This window comes from Perca fluviatilis, chromosome 19, assembly GCF_010015445.1.
Source record: "Perca fluviatilis chromosome 19, GENO_Pfluv_1.0, whole genome shotgun sequence".
Lineage (NCBI taxonomy): Eukaryota > Metazoa > Chordata > Actinopteri > Perciformes > Percidae > Perca > Perca fluviatilis.
In genome coordinates, this window is record NC_053130.1 from 33,245,524 (window position 1) to 33,259,125 (window position 13,602).

The window sequence follows — 13,602 nt, forward strand, 5'->3', positions numbered from 1 at the left end:
CCAAATGTATCGCAACAAGTGTTGCAAAAGTCGAGGCGCAGATTCGCCTCTTTGTGATGCGAGAGAGCACATATGTGAAGTTACAGTGACAGATTCGAGAGGTTGTAATCACTGAGTTGTGGTTGTGATGGAAAATCAACCTGAGTAAAAAAAAAAAGTACATGAGTAAATGTTGCATTACAAGTTTGCAGCTGTCATTGTGTTCATGCAAATATCAATCTACACATTTGTGAATATTTTTTCTACAAGTGCAAATTTCAATTTACAAGTTCAGATTTTTTTTACAAGCTCTCATGTTTTTTTTCTTTTTTGACTTCAAATGTGAATAATTTTTACAAGTGCAAATTTTTATTTTACAAGTGCAAATTTTTATTTTACAAGTGCACATTTTTATTTTACAAGTGCACATTTTTATTTTACAAGTGCAAATTTTTATTTTACAAGTGCAAATTTTAACATACAAGTTAAATTTTTTTGTTCTGCAAGTTCTCACATTGTATTCTACAAGCTCTCACGTTTTGCACCATATTTACCTTCATTCTGTAACCCAGTCAAGGAAAGGGTTAACAGAACCGTAGCGTTGGCCAATCAGAGGAGGTTGTGCCAGACTCCCGCCTTTGGCTGAGTCTCTACCTGATCTGTCAGAGGGAGAGCAGCAGACGGTTGGGAAGTTTAACGTTGGTAGTCCCCAGAGAAGAAGTCGGTCATTTCATGGCGCAGATTAGAACCCAAATTAAAATGTTACAAAATTGTTGAATGTTAGAATATTGTCTCAAATTGGTCATTATTTATAGCTGAGCTATAGATTTATAGCTCAGAGATTATATATATATATTATAATGAAATTACTAATTTAGCAGGGGGGGTTAACACTTTTGCAAGGCACTGTATCCGTGTCACATTCTCATTAGGGGCTGAGCCCCCCTAAAGGTCTGATCCTAGAGTCGCCCCTGGTCTGTATCCACGACGTTTCACTTTAGGGATTGCTCGCAGGAAATTCCTACCGATGCATGTGTTTACGCCGATGTCCTTTTGCTTCCGCGTCCTTTGTGTTGGCGTTCTAACCTCCGGTGGATTTGTGAGGACTATGGTTAACTGCTCCTCAGATCTCTGCAGGGTAAATCCAGACAGCTAGCTAGACTCTCTGTCCAATCTGAGTTTTCTGTTGCATGACAAAAACTACTTTAGAACGTACATGTTCCACCAAAACAAGTTCCTTCCTGAGACTGTGCAGAGCTTAGCACCGCCTAAGACAATTGTGATTGGTTTAAAGAAATTCCAATAAACCAGAGCACATTTTTCTCCCATCCCAGAATGCCGTGTGGACTCGCCAGACTCTCCTCAGCAGCGCTGTGGAGGAAGGTCTGGCAATGCGAGACTATGCAGCTACTAAATAAATAATTGTAGGCCTTATTGTCCCTACTGGTGTTCTGTCATTCTTTGACTGATACGATTGTGAAATGGGTATTACATTTCATTCAATGTGATATTAAAAAGGTCTTAAAAAGTGCCATTTTTTTCACCCGAGCAACTGCCGCCCAAAACGTCTGAGACCCGGTATGTTTTCACTTGAACCAACAACGAGTTGGAACTATACTGAAAAGGTGTGTAAGCCTACCTAACCGATATGACTGACTGATGTGGGTGTCTGTTTTGTCGTTTCTGAAGGTCTCCCTTTCTGCCCGTCCAGACTACAAAGCAATCCCAGAGTTTTTAAACCAAAATGGGGGCAGCAGTGTTTCCAAATGCAGTACCTCTGTTTTAGGGGCTCGGAAACGCCAGAGTGGTGTGGACGCGAGGCGTAAACCAACGCAGCAAGGGATACACGTTTTTAATCACGCAACTTTGTTTTTTCTGGGTCCAAATTTTAAAAGAGAAAAAAATGTTCAGCCTTTTGTTGTTCTTGTCCGACATGTGTCACTTTTCCTGATGTTTTTGTCTCTTTTTTTCCATATCTCTGTCACCATTTGATGTTGTTGTCGATATTTGTCAGCGATTTTTTAGATGTTTTTGTTGAATTTTTTCAGCAATTTTTTTGATGTTTTTGTCGATTTTTTTCCAGTTTTTTTTAACCTTTTTCTGACGATTTTGTCGATTTTTTTCAGCGATTAAAAAAAAAAAATTTGTTGATTTTTCCCCCTGCGTTTTTGAAGCTTTTTCCAACATTTTTGTCACTTTTTTTTCAACATTCTTTTGTCATTTCTTTTCTTCAAACGCTATAAAATTAAATAAAACACCCAAATTCAATAAAAGTAGTGAACTGATCATTTTTTACCTGTGAGAGTAATGGTCGTATGGAACAATCCACCTTATAGTTTCTTTGACAATTTGGTGTAAATTTCTGATATAGAAACTTTTTAAAAATGGGTCAAATTGTACCCGAGGACAACAGGAGGGTTAAACACAAGCCTATCTTTGTGGCCGTAGCCTGAGACACTAAAGCACACCTCAGCTTAACGAGGTGAAGGGAAGAGAGAGAAATGATGGAGGGAGGAGGAAGAGCAGAGGGAGGAGGGAAGATGGCAGATGGCTGCACATTGGAATGCAGAGCGGGAATGATGGAGGGGAGAGAGAAATGTAACCAAGGTAGTCAATTGAAGACGGGGGGTTGGATAGGAAAAGGAGGATGATATTTAATAAAAGGAGAGCAATGTGAAACTTCAATGTGAACACATTTCTAACGAAGAAATAATTCCAATGAAAACTGGAATATCCAGAGCAAGAGAGACAGATATGCTGCTGTTGATTTTTTTTAAATGTTATTTTCCAATACTGTGAGCACCACAAACTAAATCCCAGTCACCTGTTGTACTGTGGTGGAGGCAGAAATGCTTTTCCACTTTCAGAGCATGCCAGCACTTTCATTTCATTTCACTACAACAGTCAACATTATGTCAGCTTTTATTTCTATCACTTATATTATTGTTATGTAGTACTGCAGTACAGACTTTTTAAATCAGTCTCCACGTTGCGCTGCATTACCACACAACCAGCATGGAACTTTGAAAACACGAGATGTTTACAGTTTCAATTTACTGCAAGATGATTTTAGAGCATACTAAAATGAATGGAAACCAACAGATGCCAACAATCTAAAATTGAAATATGTTAGGTAATGTAAAGCATAAATAGTTGGTAGTAACAGTCCAAAACATGCAAAACACTGGAAGCTTAAAGGTGTTTGGAGTAGTGTCCCCTGATGGTCCAAATGCATGTTACATGACAAATATGATTTATTTTATTTTATTTTCAGCGTCAAAATATGTTTTTCATAACCCCGCACTGGTGGATCTCGGGTCCTGAGTGTAGGAACAGAAAAGAGGGAGGGAGAGGGTAGGAGCAGAGGGGGAAGGGTGTTGGCCCCCCTGCAGAGCTGCTGATGGATGCAGGGCTCCTGGGGTTAAGGGGAGGGCAGCCCGGCCCTGAGCCAGGGTACAGAGTGGCAGCTACCACACACACACACACACACACACACACACACACACACACCCGAGCTTTCGATACAATTTTTAGTTAAACATCAACACTCTTATGCACCATCACATTACACAGATCTACTTCATGTCTCACGTGGGGGTTACATGTTTAACTTGTATCATCTCACGCACACACACACACACACACACACACACACACACACACACACACACACACACACACACACACACACTCGAAGCTTTCGATAAAAAATTTTTGTCAAACATCAACACTCTTATGCACCATCACATTACACAGATCTACTTCATGTCTCACGTGGGGGTTACATGTTTAACTTGTGTCATCTCATCACACACACACACACACACACACACACACACACACACACACACACACACACACACACACACAGAGCAGCAGATGCTAATGGAAGGAAGGAGGAACCAGAGAAACAAACATGTGAAAACATGAAGCCTGTCACTGGAGCAGACAACACATGAAGTGACTCCGGCGTGTAATACAGCAGACAGCGCAGATCTCCACAGTCTTAAATTCTGTCATATTACACCATCAAGGACTCTGGGGGGCAACTGACTCAGGCTCCACTTAACCACCTCCTCTGGAGCACCCACTGGTGGCTGTACCCTGTATGACAGGCTGACAGTCAAAGCGTCTTCTCTCATGGGCTGTTTCAGACGGTCAGTCAGTCAGACGGTTGGGATATTCGCCTCTAATAAGGCCTATCAAGAAAGCTAATACGCACATTATGGATTCATAATTCTGCAGCCTGTCAAATGACCCTAAATACAAACTTTTTGGGTCTGGCTCCACATCTTCTGGCCTCCATCTTCTAGATCTTGAGTAGGTATATCTTAACTCTGCAGACTTCTTTTACACTACACATGTTGTCAATGGACCACTTCAAGCCGTTCCAGCTAATTTAATGACACCTTAAATGATGTGTATTAATCACGCCGTGCTGAGTTTCTGTGCCCTTGTTGTGGCCGATACCGAACAGTCTAATTAATGGGCAAACAATCAATAAAGTCGAACTGATAGTGATCGCGTCCAATGCGGCTATTCTATACTAAAAGGGCGCGGTTTGCGGATAATTAATGTCTCTTATGTCAAAAAAAAGTAAGTGGGTCTATTTCATGTCATTGACCGGGCTGGGGGGGCGTGAATGCCCCTCTTCTCCACACTGCTGTCTGCTTCGTCTTAATCAATTCATGTTTCACTCTGTCATCTTCCGCAGCTCTGCCTTCCAGATATTCACGTATTGCTTTCCATGAATACGTCTTAAAAGCCTGTTTGTCTCCGCAGCTCAGTTAAAGCTTTCTCTCTGTCAAATGAAGGGAGGGGGGAGAGGGGGTTAAAAACGCTAATCGCCTGTAATCCTTTTAATATGTCTCACACTTTGCTCTGGCAATACACAAAGCTGAGCAAGCTCGGTGCATCCCCAAACTGGAAGAGCAGAGTATTAATGGACATGGGGGGACAGAGAGGAGGGGGGCAAGGGTCATCAGGTTGATGCTGAAGACGCATCACAAAGCACAACTGTGTAGTATGGTGATGATCATGATGAGAGGCGGTCATTTTGTATTTTAGTTTTTTTTTTCATTGACAAGACTTTAAGCGGTGGTAGTGCGCGCAGGGCAGCCCAGGCTCCTCCTCGCCTCTTCACCCCCCCACCCCCCCCCCTCCCGCCATCCAAAGTGTGGACCGCTGCTCAGGTAGAGATGTTTTAAATCAAGGGGCGGGGGGGGAGGGGAGAGTGGGGCTTGGGCTGTGGGGCTGTCCGCTTTTGTTCTGCAGGAGAGAAGAAAAAAAAAGGGGGCTTGTTCTTAGGAGATCAGCCTGCCATTTTAACCGAGGGGTGTGTGAGCGCCGATCGAGAGGCTTGACACGGGAGCGCTGTGGGATGGGAACAGAGAGAGAGGAGAGACGGAGCGTCCAGTCTGCAGTCCTGACACAGCCGAGCGGAGCAGCAGCAGCAGCAGCGAGTCTCCTCTACAGCGGGATCTCACTCACACACACACACACACACACACCTGAAGGCCGCGGAGGACCACGGGGATTACAAAGCACGCGGAAATAGCCTGACAGAATGGACCAAATTGTTTGTAAAAATAAATAATTAAGACAAATAGAAGAAGAAAACCCTGCTGAGTTTTTTGGGGTTATTTTTTTTTCTATTTCCATCCCCGAAAGTTCAGCGTACAGCTCCGCTTCTGAAAGTGCACTTAGACTTTTGCTGTAGCCTTCTGACAGAATCAGGTTTTTATTTGAAGGAGAAATTGTCAATTCGTCATCACTGGCTATTGGGCTGTTTAAGGGGAGCCTGATCATGGACATTCATTTAATGAGGAAAGTGCCCGATGTGCGTGCATGAGCCTCTCTGTCAGCACCTCTGACCTTCTTTTTTTGTGTGGATTTCGGTGAAATTTCTTTTTGGGACGTCGCGTGTTTGATTTGTAACGAGATCAGCTGGACTTTGCCGCTCTGAGAGGGTCCTGGAAGAGCTTTTCACCTCCATCCAACATGCGACCCATCCCGTCCAGACTCAGCTATCTGTGAGTGTCTTTTTCCTCCCTCTCTTCCACTCTTTACGCACCGTAAATGCATCCCTCGCGCAGCTCCGAACTAACTTCACGCATGTTATTCTTCTCCCTTGCAGGTGTCTACACTTATTCGCGTTCTGCTACTATGCTCAGGTATGTCACTGCATTCATTTATTGTCATGTAGCCTACATGTTTTACAATGTTCCGTTTTTTTTATTTTTATTTTGAGCGTTATAAAAAAAAAAGAGTCTTCGGAAACCTCTAAAACCTCAGTGGCAATCAAAGCTTGTGATGCACGGCGCAATGACAGCGAGAGGGGGAAAGGTGAGGGATCATCATCACATTATGGGATACAACAATATCGGATGGCTCCCACGGCGCGCCGGGCAGCGGGGCGCGCGGCCTGCTGGCAGGTTGCTAATGAACATGCCGGCCTTGGCACAGGACGCGCGGGCACAGACGGGGCATCGGGGCGGAGGGAAATGCTTGCGAGTCTTTTGAAAAAAAAAAAATGAAATGTCGTGAGGGCCCTCCCCCAGTCAGCAGCAGTCATTCCATCACAATGGAGCGCGGCGGATAGAGAGACTTAAGTGATGTTCTGTAGAAGTTAATTTATCCCGTTCATAACCTGTGTGTGTGTGTGTGTGTGTGTGTGTGTGTGTGTGTGTGTGTGTGTGTGTGTGTGTGTGTGTGTGTGTGTGTGTGTGTGCTCTGCGCTGTGGCGCGCATGCATTCTCCTGTACGCACAACCTGTAATCACGCCGTGCGTCTGTTTTGGAAGCTGTTAATTCCCCTTGGCAGCAGCGCGCCTGGAACTTGTTACACTTGTCACTCGGGGGAAAACAACAACAAGCTGTTGTTGCGTTAGGATATCGTTCCCCTCTATGTTTAAGTGCTTCAATCATTTCCTACAGTAACCACAAGACACACAATTTGGCTCCAGATATATCTTTTTATTATTTTTTTATTATAGGTTTTAGAGGTTTTCTTTTTTTGCGCAGCTGCATGTCAGTAAAATGAAAAGAAATTCATAAATAAGACCAATTGTACACATTGATGACTGTGATGACGTCCAATTTCTGACAGGTAACCAATCAGTCCCCGCCTAATTTCACGCAGCATGTAAGCGAGCAGAGCGAAGTGACGGACCGCGTGAGCCGCAGGTTGATCCGGATCTACCAGCTGTACAGCCGGACCAGCGGCAAGCACGTGCAGGTCCTGCCCAACAAGAAGATCAACGCCATGGCCGACGATGGAGATGTGCACGGTAAGAAAAAAAAAAGCCCCGCAATAACTCCGACTGGGCTCGAGGTCCCTGAAAAAAAAAAGGCTTTCTTTCAACTAAAGTTCCATACATGAAACATGCTGTAATGATGCAGCAACATAAGTTCCTCTGATCTTAACTATTAACTAAATTAATTCATCATTTATTAATTCCAAAAATAAGCTTAAAAAAATAAAAATTTAGCAGTGAGAAGTTGGAGTGAAGTTGGCTCAGAAGACCAAAAACAGAATTGGGGGATCATTTATACTTATATATTATTATATATTTATACTACTTAATAAAACAGGCATAACAGACTGAGTCAGATCGGACATTGGCTGATGGGAAGACAACACAGGGGTTAAAGTGGACCCCTTTTTTCATTTTTGTAGATATAGTTTTCAAATAATTGATAGCATTCGCATTCAATGTTTACCGTACAGTAATAGGCCTACTTTTTTTTTTTTTTTTTTTATTTCGAAACCAATGCAAAGGGTAATCTAGATGGATTTCATGTTATGTTCATTTTCCATGAAATGCCCCATGACCTGAGAACCCTTCATTGTGTGTTCAGTGACATTTCAGACTCAGGTTTGATTACATTTCGCCATATGCAATTCTAAACAAAAAGTAACTTCATGCATGGATCTCTGTTGGCCTGCAAATGTATACTATTTTACAATTCCATCTTTATATTCAAAAACTGTGCTTATTATTCGTTTTTAGGGATTCTTTTTTTTACCTGTAGCATACATCTACATAACGTATCTTTTTTCTTTGTGATTGAAATCATTCCCAGCATGTTATTTTTTTTTTGTCATTTTTTTTTAATGTCATTACACCCCCATGTTGTCCTCAACAAATTTGACCCCTTTTTCGAAGTTTTCTATCAGAAATATTGGTTTCTTTCAACCAAATTTCCTCAAAATTAACATGCAACACTAAAATAAATAATTGATGATCACCAATTTTCATAGTCTGCCCGGTCAAAATCTGTGATAATACATAAACATATGCTCCTTTGAACTATTACCCAAAATAAAAAATAGGCATCATTTCATGTAAATGAGGTGCAGTGACCATACATTCCAAAGAAGTGTAAAATGAGTGGTAATAAGTTGGAATCAAGTTGGCTAAGAAGATGTAAGCCAGACCTTTGTGCTTTATAAACCGGTGACAACACAAGGGTTAACTATAAGAAGAAGGCCTGAAGAATTTAAAGAGCAACATGTCTGAGATATGAAATAGGCAAACTCATAACCCTTTAAAGTCACATATTTCATTTGAATTCCATTCACAAAGAGTGTGTGAATCAGGATTTTTTAATGCAAATCGGGATCTCTGCAGAATGTGTCCTCATGCATTTACTTCTTCAAAGATTTGTCTTTTTTTGGTCTTGATTCGCGATACTGAAAATATCAAAGATAAAAAGGGAACTCCCCTTATCGTCAGCGTTTTCTCGAAGCCTTCCCCTTTAACCGAAGAGTTAGCTGGTGCTGGAGGTGGTTTATGATCTCAGTCTCTACTGGTGGAGGTGGAGGTGGAGGTGGAGGGGAAACTGGCCGCTGGATTGTACACTGTGCTGGAGGCGGTTCTCCAGAGATCCCGCAGGTCTGGAAGAGCCATTAGAAGTCATCTTACTTCTACCTTCCGAACATTTCCTGCATAGTTCCTTCCACCCCCCTCAACCCCCCCTGCCTCAAACCCTATACCTTCAACCCCACTCGGTCCAGCCTGAATCTGGCCGGCCTTGTCGAGTTCTGCGGCCGCCCTGGCCTACAGTTTTTGTTGTATTCAGAGTAAACTGAATTCCACTAAAACATCTACTGATAATGGGGTACAGGGAGGTCCAATGTAGTTGTGTATGTGTGTGGCCTCAAATGAGGTCATCTGAAGCAATTTTACGTGTGTGTGTGGTGTGTGTGTGTGTGTGTGTGTGTGTGTGTGTGTGGTGTGTGTGTGTCTCCCATGTCTGTCTTTGACTCTGCCCTTCATTCAGACCACAATCTGTAACTCTGTAAGACGTGTAGGGTGATACAGTGGGTGGGTGACCCCGGTGACCCTGCGTTCGACGCCCTGGAACCGTTTTCACGAGACAATGTGGATTAGAAATGATATTTTTTTTAAAAGCTCATCTCCTGTTGGCTTCTAATGTTCTGGAGAAATAGACACGAGAATGTGAACTGACTGCAGCATGAAGTGAAGATATATACGCCACAGTTTTTTTTGGATCTTGTTGCACAGCAACTCCAATAAAAAATATGCACAAACCTCCCTAAAGTCATGCTGTCCGTATGTCCCCAGTGTCTTTCAGTTTGTCTCGGGGCGTAGAGGTAAACGTGAGGCTTTACGTGCGAGAGATCAATGCAGATCTATTTGAAAAAGAATTCTTGATGGGCCTGCCAGGGTCGCCTCTTTAGCTTTCAAAGAATCAAGAGACACATGCTTTTATCATTTTGAAAGAATTTCAGCTTGCATAAATCCCCAGGAATGGTCCCACAGGTATGTGTGTGTGTGTGTGTGTGTGTGTGTGTGTGTGTGTGTGTGTATGTGTGTCGTGCGTGTGTGTGTGTGTGTGAAAGATAGAGAGAGAAAGAGAGAGGGGAGAAAGAGTATGCTTGCTTGGAAAAGCACTCAAGCATTTGTGTGTGTTGTCGATGCTTTCTATGTCCATACATGCGCGTGGACTGTCATTAATTCAGGTTTTTGATGTTTTAGGAATATTTCAGACGCACGTTAACCTTCTACCAGCCGCCCCGCTCTCAGCTGTAGTTCCTAACCAGACTCTTTTTCTTTGATTTCTTTAGCTAAACTCGTCGTGGAAACAGACACGTTTGGGAGCCGAGTGCGCATCAAGGGAGCCGAGACGGGCTTCTACATCTGCATGAACAAAAAGGGGAAGCTCATCGGCAAGGTGAGGAGAAACGTTTGACCTCAGTCAGAGTGTGTCTTGTGTGTCTTCTGTTTGGTGAAGGCCAACCACACGGCAAATTGTTTAGAGCGGAGAAATCCAAATCATCCATTCGTTTTCATCAGCTGTGGTGCTCCATGTTGTGAAAAGTGAACAAAAGATCTTAAAAGTGATCTGGAATGATTTGCGGCTAGGTCTAGGAGGTTTGTGTTGAAGACAGGTCACATTTACAGTAAATAGAGCTGAACCAGCCGGGTTACTGCCCCACTGTGTACGGTTAGATATCACTGCACAGCAGATGAATACATTGTTCTTCACCAAAAATAGTTCCAAAGATGACCCTCATGAGTTTATAATACTTTTTAGACATTAACATTGGCAATACTGTTTATCTAATCTCAAAACATCTCATTACGAGACCAAAACTAACAAGAATTCCATCATACCTCTTACTTATAGCTCACTCCCCTTACCAAATGTGTATCAGTCCACAGCTGAAAATAGTCCCCAACACATGCACCGTTTCCTCCTGTTTAGTTGATAAAAACTACAGTGACCAGCTGTTATTATTATTTTTTTTACTGAGCTCTTTCAAAACTATATACTTGCGCAGCGTTTTTGAAAGATGAACCTCTTCAGTAGGAACCAATGAGCTCGGAGCTGAAAGCCACCGACAGGAAGTCATTGTGTCTTTACTCGGGACATGTGACAATCATTTCAACCTGCAGACCATATCCTAAAATCCACTGCAAGCTTTGTTTTTTTCTTTAGACTCGTGACTTAAGGATGACGACCTGCTAGATAATCGTTCCATTGCTTCTAAAATCAGTACAGCAGTGTGTTTAGGGGCTATATGATAATTAATAGTTAATACAATGCTCCAGGTTAGGGTTTATTCCTTGCTGTTATGTGAGTGTTTAGGCGTGTGCTTCAGGCTGAGGCTATCTCAGTGCCCCTCTCTCACTGGGATGGCTAATAAACAGAGCTGCCAGCCTCTCTGCACCCCACCCCCCCCACCTCCCACCCACACACACACACACTCCCCTCCACCCACCCAGCACCCTGCCTCGCACACCATCTGCCCCGAGCTACCGGCCCAGTCACAGCCTGCCCCGTGTGTTCGTTGGAGAGAGAGGAAGAATGAGCAGAGAGTGTGTCTTTTGGGCGATGGGTGTATCGTGACTATTTTTAACACGCCGCGTGTTACAGTAGGCTATACTGTGTCCAAGTCCAGTTAAAGCCCTTGCAGCTGACCTTACTGTACATTTGCTCACTGATGGAAAGTGTGTCATGTTTTCTTTACAACTAGAGGGCCACACTTCACCCAGCTGTTTATTCACCATGTCATCCTTGAGCTGCACTTTTGTCCCGCGGGGCTTTACTGTAACCGAACTCAGCAGAGGACTGGGGGAGGCGTGTTTAAATCGATCGGTTGTTATTCAATTCCAGCCGAGCACGCTCGGTTACATTTCACCACAAATGCAACAGGAGATCAAACCGGCAGCGAAAGGGACACTTGAGGGCTGATTAAGGCTTTATGGCCGCAGGATCCGTCCTGCAGCTACTGACCCACAAGGGCTGCTGGGTGTTTGCTGGAGGGGAGAAGAGTCATCGCTTACTGTCATTCCCCCTCTCTCTGATCTGTAATGACTGTAGCATATGCCGCATGTATGAGGGGAGGGCTGTGTGTGTGTGTGTATGCGTGTGTGTGAAAGGCAGCACAGGGAAGCCTTTTTTACATCTGATATTTCTGATATTTCCCATCTGTAAATCATCTCTGAACATACCCAATAAGTGTGTGTGTGTGTGTGTGTGTGTGTGTGTGTGTGTGTGTGTGTGTGTGTGTGTGTGTGTGTGTGTGTGTGTGTGTGTGTGTGTGTGTGTGTGTGTGCAAAGCAGCACAGGGAAGCCTTTTTTTTTCTTCTTTTTTTTACATCTGATATTTCTGATATTTCCCATCTGTAAATCGTCTCTGAACATACCCACTAACTGTGTTTCTCTCTCTCTGTGTGTGTGTGTGTGTGTGTGTGTGTGTGTGTGTGTGTGTGTGTGTGTGTGTGTGTGTGTGTGTGTGTGTGTGTGTGTGTGCGCGTTTCTGCAGAAAAACGGACAAGGCCGCGACTGTATCTTCACCGAGATCGTCCTGGAGAACAACTACACGGCGCTGAGGAACGCCCGCTACGAGAGCTGGTACATGGCGTTCACCCGGCGCGGGCGGCCACGGAAAGGCTCGCGGACGCGCCAGCACCAGCGCGAGGTCCATTTCATGAAGAGGCTGCCGAAGGGGCAGCAGCCCGTCCACTCGAGCCACCACCGCCCTTTCGACTTCATCCACTACCCTTTCAGTCAAAGGACTAAACGCACGCGCTACTCGTCCCAGCGCTGAGGAGGAGGGAGAGAGAGAGAGAAGGGACAGAGAGAAAAGTGGAGAAACTGACAGACAAGCAGCCGGCGCACTCCTCCACTCTCCAAAAAAACAAAAAAACAACAACCTCTAAAGACATTTTTATACTGAGCATTACTATATCTTAATACGTAGGTTGTTTTCTATTTTTCCTCAAAGTCAAAAAAAAAAGCTGTACATAAACAAAAATATGAGAAATCTATTTTTGTACTCTAGACTTAGACCTGTGTAAAAGAAAAAGAAAAAAATAAGTTTGTTTTTAGATGCACATGACTAATTGTCTGACTTATCGGGACATCTTAGTACAGTGCGTTATGTTTTTTTTTTTCGATCAATAGAGTCTTTTTTTTGGGGATTCTCGCCTGCTGCTCAAGGAGACTTGAAGGGCCCTGATTGGCCGCACTGCCAGGAACACAAACTGTCACACGCTGTGTGGCCGTAACACTGCAGTGTTGACTGGGATCGTTCTGTATCTTTCTCACACAGTGATGGAACAATGTGGCAGCTACATTTGATAATCACAGCTTTCCTTTTGTGACTGTAATGTTGACGTGTACAAAATGCAGTGTGTAAGGAACCCCTCACCCTCTTGTGTTCTTCTTGCCCCCTGAATGTCTGTTTTTATACATATATAAATATATTTTTATTTGAGGATGTGTACAATAATTTTAAGGATGGAATATTTATTTAAAATGTGTAATAAATGTACATTAAAATACTGATATTAAACTCTTGTTTGGTACATGTCTGCTTTGGGCCCTATTTTTGACACCCTAAAAAGAGTCACACCAGTGTGCTGAGCAGCCTAATCCTCTATACACACACACACACACACACACACACACACACACACACACATACACACACAATGAGCTGTGTGTAAATACATTAAAGGTCCCATGACTTGGTGCTCTTTGGATGCTTTTATATAGGCCTTAGTGGTCCCCTAATACTGTATCTGAAGTCTCTTTTATATAGACCTTAGTGGTCCCCTAATACTGTATCTGAAGTCTCTTTTATATA

At 43.4% G+C, this 13,602-nt stretch overlaps 1 protein-coding gene across 2 annotated transcripts; it reads left to right on the top strand.

Moving 5' to 3' along the window:
* The first annotated feature begins 5,264 nt into the window (after positions 1–5,264).
* fgf8a (fibroblast growth factor 8a) lies at positions 5,265–12,652 on the top strand. Of its 2 annotated transcripts, none has more exons than XM_039783106.1 (5): positions 5,265–6,011; positions 6,116–6,152; positions 7,120–7,267; positions 10,072–10,178; positions 12,277–12,652. In XM_039783106.1, the coding sequence occupies exons 1-5, from the start codon at positions 5,980–5,982 to the stop codon at positions 12,559–12,561; spliced, it is 609 nt and encodes a 202-aa protein (XP_039639040.1). In that variant the 5' UTR covers positions 5,265–5,979; the 3' UTR covers positions 12,562–12,652. The 2 variants fall into 2 exon arrangements, with proteins under 2 accessions (XP_039639040.1, XP_039639039.1); XM_039783105.1 differs by having other exon boundaries at positions 5,268–6,011; positions 7,087–7,267.
* The last annotated feature ends 950 nt before the right edge of the window (positions 12,653–13,602 follow it).